Below are 13,342 nucleotides of genomic sequence, written 5' to 3'. Positions count from 1 at the left end.
ACCATTATAGCGAAGAAAGACGTTCTCTTATCTTTGCGCTTCTACTATGACAAACTAAAAAGATTGCAAAAACGATAATTTCGAATATAATTTAAATTATAGAAAAAAAAGCATCAGCAACATCCTACTTTGACCAGGTTTCTTTGCGTTTCTCTTTGATTATAATTTTCTTTCCTTTTCAAATATAAGTTTCTCTTTCAGAATCTTTCAAAGAAAACGTTGGGATTGCACATCGTCTTATAGAATTACGCGCAATGTGGCTTTTTCTAAAAAGACCTTCATCCAGTCATCGCTTCGACTTTGTCGATCACGTATGCCGATAAATATCCGGAATGACGTTTCCGATCTCATCATGGAATTCAAGGCTCTCCCGAAATCGACGTTACGTCCGAGAAATCTCGAAATTTACCCGATGAATAAAACTGCGATATTTACGCGCGATTCTCAAATTCCCCGTCTCCGGGGATTTTCCTGGCATCTGTGGCGGCGACGTCGAATGAGAGACAACATATTGGCCGTTCACCGATAACGCCGATCGCCGGTCGCGCGTAAAAGCCCTCGTTCTGTCATCCTCCGCCTGTGCCAGAAACGACCAAAGGCACGCCGCGCCGTGATGCTGGAAGATATCGATCCCTGTCGAGTGGTCCATTGATATTTGTCGATTACCGATATCACGACGTGACGCGATATATTTTGTCATGAATATCTACACTGATAAAAAAGACTTGATTCAAATAATTATGTTATTAGTACTAGTTCAAGTAACTGTTTTACAGAGATGGGAAATAGAGTATTACGAAGTATTAACGAATCACCCCGTTACTTTTCTTCTTTTATAATAACGATTGGGTAATACCGTTACAATTTTTCATGATGACAATGGTAACACCAAGTTTGGAAATAGTTTGGAATAGTTTTGACAAGTAACTCGTTATTCATTGAAATGTGCGTTTATTCATTGAAAAAAAAGTAACTCAGTAGTTGACTCGTTATGTAACGAGCAAAAGTAACGCAAAAGTAACGTATTACTTTGACTCGTTACGTAACGAGTGAAGTTATAATACAAGTTATTTTTCAATGAGTAATGCATAATGGTGGGATGTCGTGTGGCTCCGTGTGAGAGCGACAGACTCGTCGTAAGTGACAGATCACGAAAACAAACCCACATATCCCGTATATGTGATTTTTAAACTCGTAATCTTTAAGAATGTATTGGAGATACAGTCCCTGCAAAGTAAATAAAATTTGGAAAGATGTTTAATATTAACGTTTTAAATAAATTATTTTTTATTTAATAACATTTTATTGTTGTAGTTTGTTTACTTTATTTGTTATTAAAAATTAAATTTTTTTCATAACATAAGGAAAAATCTAAAAATTTTTTTTTATGTAAGTACTTTACATATTCAAGATGATTTATACAAAGTTTTATGGGCATTGTCTGTTTAGTTATTTTGTAAATAAATAAATAAATAATGTTTATTTAAAAAAATTAATCTCTGCATCACAATGAAACTTTAAATAAGTCATCTTGAATATTTAAAGTACTTAAATAAAAAAATTCAGTTTTTTAATTAATTATTTCTTATTTCATTATTAATTATATTTTTATTAGAGCACATGTCTATTTTTTATTGAAATAATTTTTTATCCAGATGGAAAATCGTCGCCAACTACTTTCATAAAAGTAATAAAAAATTATTTCAATAAAAAGTAGACATGTGCTCTAATGAAAATATAATTAATGAATATGCAATATAAAACAATTTGTAATTTTTAAAATAATTTTCTTAATGCTTTGAAACGTTTTATATATCTTTAAGTGGAAGTCAGAATTTTTTAGACTTAAGTAACATAAAGGACTGATAATCCCACCTGCTCTCATTACTATCACTTATAATCGTGAATTGATTGTTAAAAATGACTATTCAAATTCTTCCTAACCTTATCGTTACTATTATGAAATTGTAACATTATTATCGAAATGTTATTGAAAAAGGCGTTTCTTGTTAATTCTTATGTCTATTATTCTATGTACATATATCAAACCAACAATGAGAAAAAAAAATGATTGCCGTAATTAATAGTCATCTTCGTATCAACTATATAGTTATTTTAATATTATATTAAACCATATAAATATTACAGTTAATAGTTATCATTATTACAAAAATAATAATTAAATGTTCAAAGATTTTATTTGCTATAATTGTGATTACATTTACTATATAAAAATGTTTATTTTTGCTATTCATATCTTGATATTTTATTAATACTTGAAATTACAATTTATTATAATTTATAATTCAATTTTTTCATATAGTTTATAGAAACATAAAATTATTATTACTAATTGTAGCAGTAATAACTAAAAAATTGGAGTTTCTGGATATAATTATTTTACTATATCGAGAAGAAATGCTGTAATATGAATTAATACGTAATTTGATTTGAATAAATTTTCTTCATTCAATTATATTTATTATTGTTTTTACTTTTAATTTTTTTGTTTCATTAATACTGTTATTAAATTACAAAATATTTCCAATTAGACTGATGCTGTTGATTCAACAGTATTTTTTTTCTGTGTACGCAGTTATAGCTATAAATATTTTTCTCTTCAAGTAATACTGACTCGTGTGATGTAAATAAGCCATTTGAATAGTAACAACATACCCAATTGGATCAAGAATTTTTTCCTCTCAATGTACGGCGCGATGCAATTTTTTATTCCTCAAATGTGCTCAGATGATTTCAAGCTTTTCTTTTTAGCGAGAGCAGTCCAATCAATTTGAACTTTCCTCTTTTATAATCGTCAAATTACGTGTCTCCCGCGTTTCTCCCTTTCTCTCTTCTACCCGGCAATTTTTGCAATATTTATTCATTCAGATAACGATCGTCTCCGTTAACTGAAGCAAATTACTATTATCTCAGCGGCGCGTGGTGGAGATTACTCCTCTCAACTTTGTTACTTCTCGCCTGTGTTAAGTCTTCAAATCGAATTAGAAACTCATTTACTAATAAGAGATAAACAGATAAACGCCGGCCTCTTTGTCCGCGAGCGGCATTCAGACGCCGACAGATTTTTATTTTCGTCCGCGGCGCGGCGGAGAGACGATCATCTTAATGTCACCGGTCTCTCTATTTACTTGTCGGCTCGTTGACGACGAAGAAAAAAAAATCGATTCCCGATCGGCGGTCAGCGATCGACGGCCTGAGGCCACCGCCGCGCCGACGACGACGACGACGACGACGACGACGACGACTCGATCGCAGCACGCGCGAGTCCGCCGGCACGCGCGATATAGGCACGGCACTGCCTATTGACGTCCGCGCGGTAGGCGTGGCCTTGTCTCGGTCTGATAGAGGGATATATTTACCGGCGCGCGCGACGCGACTTTTCTCTCTCGGTGTGCGCCAACGCAACACCGTGTTGTGCGACGCGGCACGGTGCGACCGCGACGTAAACGTGCGACCGTACTCACGAGGAAGGAAGGAAGGAAGGAAGGAAGGAACGGAGAAGACTCCCGCGTTGTGTGCTCTTTTCTCTGATTTTTCTTTTTCCCGCGAGACCGCGGAGAATTCGACGAGGATGATGCGCTCGTACTCGCGGCGCGGCAGCGTCGAGGTCGCGCGATACGCGAGAGCGGCTTTCTCACGGCGTGGAGGATGATTCTGTTCGACGTCTTCATCTTCGCCGCGGTATATGTGTTTTTCCTCATTCTTCTCCAGTTGCACAAGCTTTCCCGAGAGGAGCTGGAAGAGCACGCTCCTGCGAGAGGCCCGGCGATAAGTGGAGAAGACAGAAGGAGAGAGTGACGTAGAGCGACGGGAAGCGACGACGGACGAGCAAAACGAACGAGCGAGTGAGCGAGCGAGCGACCGACAGAGCGAGCCTGTTGTTAGTGGTGTGTGCGACGAGTGGTGCGTGCGACGTGCGCGGCCGCCGTCGATCGTCATCGTCGTCGTCGTCGTCGTCGTCGTCGTAGTAGTCGTCGTCGTGCGGCCCGGCCGCGGCAAGTGCTGCTACTGCTGCCAGTGTTCATCCGTCGCCGTCGCCGTCAGTTTATAGTTCAGCACAGTGTAGTGCGGTGCTGTCGTGCGCGACTCGAGTGTGAGTAACGGGTCGTAACGACAGCCAACGACCAGTCGATCATCAGTCGTCCATCGACAGTCGTCGCGGTGCGACCTGACGTAGGTTCGTGCCCCGAGAGAGAAGAGAGAGAGAGAGAGAGAGAGAGACTCGGGCACGAGCACCAGAAGCCAGAGTCACAACCACCACCACCATCGCGAGAATGGCGGGCAACGGGGTCCCGGTCCTCCTCATCACCGCGAACGTCGGCAGCATCTTCGAAGAGGTAACTCGCGCGCCTTTACGTATGACCGACGTACGTTGCGTTTTTCTCTCTTTCTCTCTTTCGCGTGTGATACCGCGTAACCGGCGAGGCGCGGCCGGCGCGACGGCCGATCGATCGATCGCGCTCGTCGATTTCGCGCGATTACTTATCCACGCGACACGCACACGACCTACTTGCCGCCGTCCGTCGCTCCGCTCTCCTCGCTCGTCTCACCAGCCGGCCGGGTGCCGCTGCTGGCTGCGTCGCGGATTTTTTCGTACATTCGTGCATACCCGCGGCAACCCGTTCGCGATCGAAACACACGTGCCGAGCGATCGGCTCGTTTTAGGTAGCCCGTCCCCGCGCCCGATCGGCCGCGAGAAAGTCGCTCCGCGACGAAATTTAAAGGCCCGGGCCGTTCGATCGCCACGCTCTCCGGCCCCCCTCCCCTTCCTGCCCCCACCCCCCTCCCTTCATAATTCCCGCCTCTATCTCTCTCTTTCTTGCTCTCCTCCACGTATTTAATTGCGCGCATACTTCATTACACAGTTGGAAAATTTGTGTTGAATTTAACATGTGTGTTGCATGTCCCAAACGGGATATGCAATACATGTTAAATGCGTGTATACACGTGCTATACATAGAAATACGCGTTACTCTATAATATATTCGTCCCGTATTAAATTAATACGAAAATTTAAATGGAAAAGTTGGTATTGAATTTAATAATTTAACATAAATGTTACATACAAAGTTACGATGAGAAAAAGTTTCTTAAAAATGTGGAATATAAATTTATTGTTTTTAAATCTTGAGTTGGAAAATTTGTGTTAAAATTTAATAATTTAACATAATTATTATGTACAAGTTACACTGATCGAAAGATTTGCAACAATTTATTTGTCGAATATCAATTTATTTCATTGAAAATGTGGAATTGACAATTTGTATGATATTTAATAATTTAACATAAGTATTATGTTAAATTATTAAATATTATACAAATTGTACACTGAGGTAAGGGTACTTATTTATGGGGTATACATTTATTTCATTGAAAATTTGGAAGTGAAAAATTTGTATTATATTACATGTAATTAACGTAAATAAATTACTCTGAGGAAAAGATGCTTAAAAATTTATTTGCGGAATATGAAATAAAATTTTATTTCTAGCAAGTAAATTAATTAGAGATTAATTAGATAAGAAAAATGAAATACGTTTTACAGAAATATATATTCTGTCATTGTAATTAAATTTGTTCATAATAAATATTGAAAAAGAAATCACAAGTAGCATTTGCTTTTGAATGTTTCAACTTTTTTCTCAACGTAATACAAAGGCTGTAACACTTTGATACAATTTGAAAACAAATTATGGAAGCATATTTCTTCAGTAAAATTAACGTTTATAATATATTGTCACATTCATTTCATTCATTTTATCTTAGAATTAACGTTCCAAAACTACATTATTTTTATGTAATATTTTTGTTTATTTACCTATACATTGTTTTCATTAAGAAATGAAATCAGTTTGAATATTAATTTAACACAAAATATTTTAAAAAATAATCACATTATGTTAAATTATCGTTAAATCAACACTCGGGCATTTTAAGAATTCCACACAAAAATTTTGACGAGAACCGTTTTTAACGTAAACATAAGTTGTTTTCCATTGTGTACGATCGATGTCAAGTCACACGGTTTGTTAGCTCTCGGTGCGTGATCTGCGAATCGTTTCAAATTTGCCGAAAGTTTCGAACCACCAAATGCGACCTTGATGCTCCCGACATTTAGAAGTTTTGGAATTCGATGTCATTTAAATGACATTGCATCCACTTGACTTCAAAATATGTCCTACATACACTCGTGCTCCGAAATTTCGCATTGCGTCGTGTAAAATTGACGATTGCTCAAGAGATAGAACACTTTGTTCCTCCTTGAAAGTTTTCGAATCTTTAGAAAGATCCTCCTTTGCGTCTCTTCGAACAGCTGATTGCGAGAAATTTCGAAACAGGTTTTCGGTATAGGTCGGTAAAATAATTGATACGACTTGTTTAAAATAAGAAATATAAAATGGATTCCAAAAACTTATTTAAAATAGGAAATGAAAAATAAGTCATAAGAAATTATTTAAATTGATAAATGGTAAATAATTATTGTATTTTATTTTAAATACGTATTTCAAATAATGTTGTTTTAAATACGATCGACCTCTGTTTACAACTCTGGTTTTTGTTTTTTGTTTCAATAAAGAAAACCAATCGAAATTAATCAGCAGTAAAAACTTATTTAAATACTTATTTAGAATTAAACAGTTTCTTTCTTTTTCTATTTAAAATGAGAAGTTCACAAGAAGTTATTTAAAGTAATAAAATACTAAATAACTGTTTTGCATACATATTTCAAACAATGTTATTTTAAATACGTTGAGCCCTGGTGGTACCATCCTTACACCTCTTACTTTTGCTACTTCTTTCTATTGACACTCTTGCTGTGTTTAACAAGCAATGAATACATGTATATATGTATGATAATTTCTTACGTGAAAGCGATAATGCAACATCGTGAAATAAATCGTTAGCGGTATTATGTAACTTGTAAAAGGTTGAAAAATATGTTTACAAAGCTTTCCTTTGTCCTCCGTAACGCTCATTTCTAGAAATGTCGAACGGAAGATCGTTCTCTTCGTGTTTTTCGAGCATCTGTCCGCACGACGAACTACGCACTTGAAATGAAGGAGTTCTTGTTCAACGATTGATCGAATTGAGAGATTCGCTTCCCGTAGTGCTTTTCAATTCGTTTTGCGTTCCTGATATCAATTTTCCACCGCGAAAAAATAATCTACATAAATAATTTTGACGATAAGCGCGCTCGTATTCATAGGATATTCACTACCAGAAAAAAATATGAAAAATCTGAAGTTTTCAGAGAATTTCTTTTATGCTGTTGAGAAATCAAGGGTTTTTGTTGATATTCAGAGGATCATTTTTCGATCTTGCTGTTGAGCTAAATTCTATCGCTTAAAAAAAAATTATTCTCTTGATTTTTTTTTCTTAATAATGCCTGATGTCGATAGTCGGTTAACAATGAAGTGCGATATATTCGCGTATATTCTCGTGTGAGTTGCGAGTTTTTTTATTAAAAAAAAAAAATCAGGTCGAAAGTAGACAATACACGACAAAGAGACTACAGAGAGCTCACTGATTGTACTGTAGCGAGCCTTCCCTATGGATTTCGCGTTTTCAATTGTAAAAAAGGCTATAGTTTTCTGAAATCCTTGTCCTGTATTAATTTACTGTATAGCTTGTTCGCGTTGCCACTTCCAATTTATTTTAAAATTGTGTTAAGGATGTATCATATCTCAAAACGTTACTAAAAATATAAAAATTTCATAGATTATTTTATTATTATGTTTGAGTATGTATGTAAAATTTGAGCACAATTGTCTTAAACCTGTTTTAAACGATTTATAATTTGCAGAAATTCCAGAAGACAGAATTTGAGAAATTCCATATTTTTTTAATAACTCAACTATATCAAAGAAAGAAACAATCGAATATTCTATATCTACATACTTTTAAATTAAATTATAGTTTGTGTAATATAACAATTTTTTTCATCTATAAGTCTATAATTATCTTTATAATTTGGTATATAAAATTATAAATAGAATTCTATCTTGAATTCTGTCGCAAATTTTAAATCGTATAAAATAGACTTTATTTAATAGTCATTTAATTTGTTTACTCTTAAGTCTTATATAAAATCATGTTTTATAATACTTATTTGCAAATATGATGAGGAAGTAGCACCACGTGCAAAAATTTATTTATATTTACTTACTCATTTAAAAATTATTTATTTAAAATTGTAGCAAAATATAGTTTTGTTCGCTGCAAAAACCAAATTGTTCGTTATTTTCTTCTTTGCAACTGGTTTCAGAGCAAAAATCTGCCATAAAAATTTTTTCCATTAATTAGAAAAAAAAGAATAAACCCAAGAGATCTAAGAAACCTTCATTTTTTTTAATTTTGATAACTATTAGCTCATATCTATTGAATAGCCAAAACATACTTAAGTAAATTCTCCAATCTCAGATAAAATTTATTTTATTTTAAAATTCAAGCTACCACCACAGTCCAGTACAATGGGAATAAATAATGACAATAACATACAATTGGAAAATTTGTGTTACATTTATCATATATTGCATGTTTTAGATGGTCCATCCAAATTTTTATCTTAATTTAACACAAGCTGAATATGTTTCGAAGCAACGAAAGAAAGCAACACAAATATTATATACAAAATTAATACAAAAGAATGTAACATTGTGACAATTTGAAAACTACGTTATTTTTGTTATTTATTTATTTAAATTACTTTGGCACTAACAAGAAAAGGCCTCCAACTCAAAAATTCAAAAAATTATGAAACTGTCAGTACATTGAGTGTATTCTGATATGTAGTAAATTTTTTTTGCTGTCTGAATTCTCTAAAGGGATAAAGATCAATCTTTTAAATAAAATTAATCTTTGAAAAAAATTCATCGATTAAAGAACTTATTAATTATTTCAAAATGTATTTTAAACAATTTTTGCTTTTTTTATCTATATTTTGTATAATTTTTTAAACAATTGATAAGTTTTCTAATTGATAAATCTTATTAAAAGAAAGAAATTTTCTTTCTAAAATTTTGTTCTATCTCCTTTTGTTGGAGAGTAATAAAATAAAAATGAAAAATGGACTAATCTCCAGGTTGATTTTATTCTTTCAGGATGAATTCGGGCTAAAAAAAATGGTTACCTGTTAGGATCTCCTCTATGTACTACCAAAATTTCATTAATTTTTTGAATTTCCGAATTGAGCATCTTTTCTGATAAAATATATTGAACATTAATATTTTTGAATATTTTAACACGAAATATTTAAATAACATAATAACATTATGTTGAATTAATATTCGAGTATGTAAAAGATTCAACAGAAAAATTTTGACGAGTACCGTTTTGAACATAAATATCTACAAAATATTTCTGTTGTGTAGGCCGTGGTAATCTCTGGACGGTGACGCGGACTGGAAGATTGGAAACACGCGTGCCCGATATCGACTCTCGCGTGCGCTCACCGACGTTTGTTGATACTTCCATCGTAGTGCCAATTTCTCGCTCCGCGATGCCGGGCTGCGGGGCACGGGTCCGTTTCATCCAGACGGGCTGCCGTATTCACGTGCTCGCGCGCGCGCGCGTGCTAAAGAGAAAGAGAGAGAGAGAATTCTCCGTTGCCCACGATCGATTATCATCATTAACGCGAAACGCGAAGAGAAGAAGTCCCGTCGCCGGGTCTTTTTGTCGCCGCATCAAGGGTTGGCGGTGTGTGCGCGCCGATAAAATATCCTTGCCGCATGACGTTAACGATCTATTAATATATCTCGCGCGCGCCCTCGAACATCTCATTAAGCTTTTCTTTAAAGTGCACGAGGTATGAAGGATTCATAGATTGATACGAGCGATTCTCCTTGCAGCCTAGTGTCATGCTGAAGATATGGACGGAAGAGTTTTTATCCGTAAGTACCAGCCCAGCCTGTACGCGGCCCGATTTTTTTTCTTTTTTTTTTCTTTTTTTAACCAGCGGACTTGCTTTTTCAGACCATATCGAGGCTGGATCCGAAATTTATAGCGCTGCACTGCCAAGAAGTAGGTGGAAAGAATTACGAGCAGAGTATGAGGCACGTGGAGGACTTTGTTAGGTAAACGTCACATTCTACATCTTCGCCACTTCGCCGACTTCGGTCGTACATCTTCGTGATATATCTTTATAGAAATAAACAGGCGCACACTTATCATTATTGTCACGTCTAATAAAGCGCGCAATAAATTCTCATATGCGGCGTGATAAGTTGCGCACGGCGTGGAACCCTATAAGCGCTACAAATATTCTTAGAATATTATACGAATATTATTAAAAATTAAAATAACATTAAATTAATAAATCACAGTATAAATTAATAAGATAAAACTCAACCACCATATGAGCAATGGAATAGTCGAGATCTGCGCAATTTATTTTACATTGTTTACTACCGTTATATTTTTTATATAATTATTATATATACTGAAGATGATCCAAAACATTGAGGATCGAAACGTTTGTATTTAATTTCTGTTTGATATACTACTTTACACGCGAACATCCAGTTTTTGAGGCATTAATTTATTACACTATAATTTATTTCTAATGAGTCAGTTCTAGATCAATTATTAAAATAATATTCCGAGAATATAATATTTTATAATATTGTAGAAATATTGTATTAATGTTACTTAGTATTCCTGGTATATTATTTCAATATCCGCGAAATATTATGAAAATGTTCTACGAATATTATTTATGTTCAAAAATTTATGTGACCTATACATAAAATATTTATAAACTTTGTAATTATTACATTTAAAAGTTATATAATCCCGACAATTTAAAATATTAAAGTAAACAATATTACTTCTCGTGTAATATTCATATAATATTATCAGGAATAGACATATAATTATTCATTAATATTAAATAATATTTCAGTAATTAATATTATTTGTTATTTAATATTAAAGAATATCGTAGCGTTCATAGGGAACCTTTTTTGCTGATCTCCGAAGGCATCGTGTTATGATCTTATTATTGGAGCTTCTTGGAAGGTTTCCAAGTGCTATAATATTTGGTTGTAATTAAATTGTTCAGATAAGAGTCTATATGCACACGCGATATGTTGTTTTTGTAAAATATTCTGGTCGTATCTATAACGTTTAACTTTTGATCTTTATCATCATGTATCGACGTTATATCTAGACCTTTTATAAATATACCAAAACAAACGGCTTTCTCTTCCCACATATATGATATTAATTGTCATTTAACGCATAATTGGCAGAAAGGGATTAAAATAGATGCGTCACGCGTCAAGCTCTATAGTTGAGCGAGTCACTTCAAAAGATAAGCCGATTGTATGACATTGGCGGGGAAGAAATTCATATGTTACATATAAAAAAAAAAGTTGTTTGAAAAATATATTTATAAGAGATTTTTAATCGAAGTTTTCCCACTGTAATTTAACGCGACGCTAAAATGTGTTATTTACAGATTACTTATGTCATCGGAAGAATTAAGGTTGTTCGACAAAATTAGGGTATTCCTCGATGAGGATTATTCATCCGCTGAGCATTTCACAGTGAGTTCTGGCATATGTCTTTTGCGTCGAATACACGATCGCACGCTCCAAACGAATCAGTATTCTTATCGAGTTTTTTTTATAGGCTCTAGGAAATTTCTACTTCGTGCACGAGTCGCTGAGCGATGTTTTATTGTGGGATTTTAATGGTACATCGCATATAACTTTATTTTCAATAGCTCTCGATAATCATGCGCAATAGGTTTCTAATTGTTGTGCTATTTTAGAGTGCACTTTTGTACCTGTAACTGGAAAAGAAGTCCATTCGGGCAACATAGAAGCAGTTACTACCAAAGAGAAAGCTAAGTTTCCTCAAGAGTTCTTCCCTGAATGCAAATGGTCCAGAAAGGGTTTTCTGCGCACGCGATGGAGTATTAGTGGAACAGTTTTTGATCTCATAAACATACACTTATTTCATGATGCGAGCAATTTCATTGCTATGGAAAATGTAAGGAATTTTCACGAATGTTGTAAACATTTGCTTACGTTTTGTGTGCGTGTCGATTTATATTTTTAATTTGACAATTTCTCTACAGTATCCATCGGTATACAGTAAAACGCGCAGAAGAGCACTCGAGCACACATTAGATAGATTTCACAATGACAAGTATCCGAATGTGCCGTATTTTTTATTTGGCGACTTTAATTTTAGAACGGACACATCAGGCGTGATAAAGGTGAGACTCTTAAACAGTCACGATAAGATTTGGATAAAAAGCAAGAAAAACGTTAATTTTAGCATATTAATATTTTCTGAATTAATTATGATGTTATTAAAAGCAACATTATTTAACAGTACAATCGTGTTTTACTTTGTGTACTTTTTTTACATATATTTTTAGTATATATCAATGAAATAATTATATTAAATATAACATAGATTCAAGATAGTTTTACATTAATTATATTAAAGTCCAATGTCTTATAGCACTTTAATTTATCTTCAATAGAAACTGACAGAAGATACTCAAGAAAAGAGGTTATCAAATAAGGGAAATATTTCAAAATTGCAATTTCACAATAGAGATGATGATCTCATATTAACATTAGGCAAAAAGGAATTTTCTCACCATGAACATCAGAACGTTTTCATAAAAAATGGCGGTGAATGGGTAAGTGATATATTCCATTTATGCATATATATTCAATCGATAGATCAGTAATGAAATGCCAGTAATGAAAATATTAATATTTATGTAGTTACGCGAGTATGACAAAGAACTGGGAGACTTTAGGGGAAGGTTGTTCGAGTTTCCAATCAACTTTGTACCAAGTTATCCGTTTCAAGAGGATATTAATGAGCCTGTAAATTACATGCAAACAAGAGTGCCAGCTTGGTGCGATCGAGTTTTACTGAGCCCCACTGCGAAAACGCTAGTCCAAGATGTACGTGCTCCCATGAAATTTATATTCGCGATCGATTCAAAGCGATTCTAAAATTTGTTAGTCTAACGTACCGCTTGTATTTCTTTGTACAGATCGATAATTCCGAGGCAATGGAATATGGTATAATCGGCCCAAGTACGTGCATGGGTGATCACAAGGTAAGAGTTAAAAGTTTTCCAAATCAGCATTTTCTCTTTTTTACATTTACGAAGCGATACTAGGGCATTTTTTTTTACTTATTATGCTGGAAACATATACGTACACACTGCCTAGTTCTGATTCTGATGATTCATTCTTTCAATTATTATGGTGCAGCCTGTTTTTCTGGAGTTTCGAATGAATTTCTAAGCACTAAGGTACCTATCTACGAACTGTCTGTCTGTTCTTAT

The 13,342-nt window shown here is 34.6% G+C and overlaps 1 protein-coding gene across 4 annotated transcripts in view; it reads left to right on the top strand.

The window, feature by feature from the left end:
* The window catches only part of LOC105206574, a 59,709-nt gene that overhangs the window by 33,049 nt on the left and 13,318 nt on the right, over positions 1-13,342 (top strand). For 2 of the 4 annotated variants that reach the window (XM_039458407.1, XM_011176070.3), the window contains exons 1-10: positions 3,467-4,358; positions 9,870-9,911; positions 9,994-10,094; positions 11,480-11,567; positions 11,653-11,716; positions 11,795-12,015; positions 12,104-12,244; positions 12,518-12,679; positions 12,768-12,953; positions 13,046-13,111. In XM_039458407.1, the coding sequence (XP_039314341.1) occupies positions 4,296-4,358; positions 9,870-9,911; positions 9,994-10,094; positions 11,480-11,567; positions 11,653-11,716; positions 11,795-12,015; positions 12,104-12,244; positions 12,518-12,679; positions 12,768-12,953; positions 13,046-13,111 (1,134 nt within the window). In that variant the 5' untranslated portion in view covers positions 3,467-4,295. Of the gene's footprint in view, positions 1-2,581; positions 4,359-9,869; positions 9,912-9,993; positions 10,095-11,479; positions 11,568-11,652; positions 11,717-11,794; positions 12,016-12,103; positions 12,245-12,517; positions 12,680-12,767; positions 12,954-13,045; positions 13,112-13,342 lie in introns of those variants that run through there. The other 2 variants (XM_011176062.3, XM_039458406.1) reach the window with 2 other exon arrangements.

Source organism: Solenopsis invicta, chromosome 16 (assembly GCF_016802725.1).
Source record: "Solenopsis invicta isolate M01_SB chromosome 16, UNIL_Sinv_3.0, whole genome shotgun sequence".
In the NCBI taxonomy this organism is placed as follows: Eukaryota; Metazoa; Arthropoda; class Insecta; order Hymenoptera; family Formicidae; genus Solenopsis; species Solenopsis invicta.
This window is presented reverse-complemented; position numbering and strand designations above follow the sequence as displayed.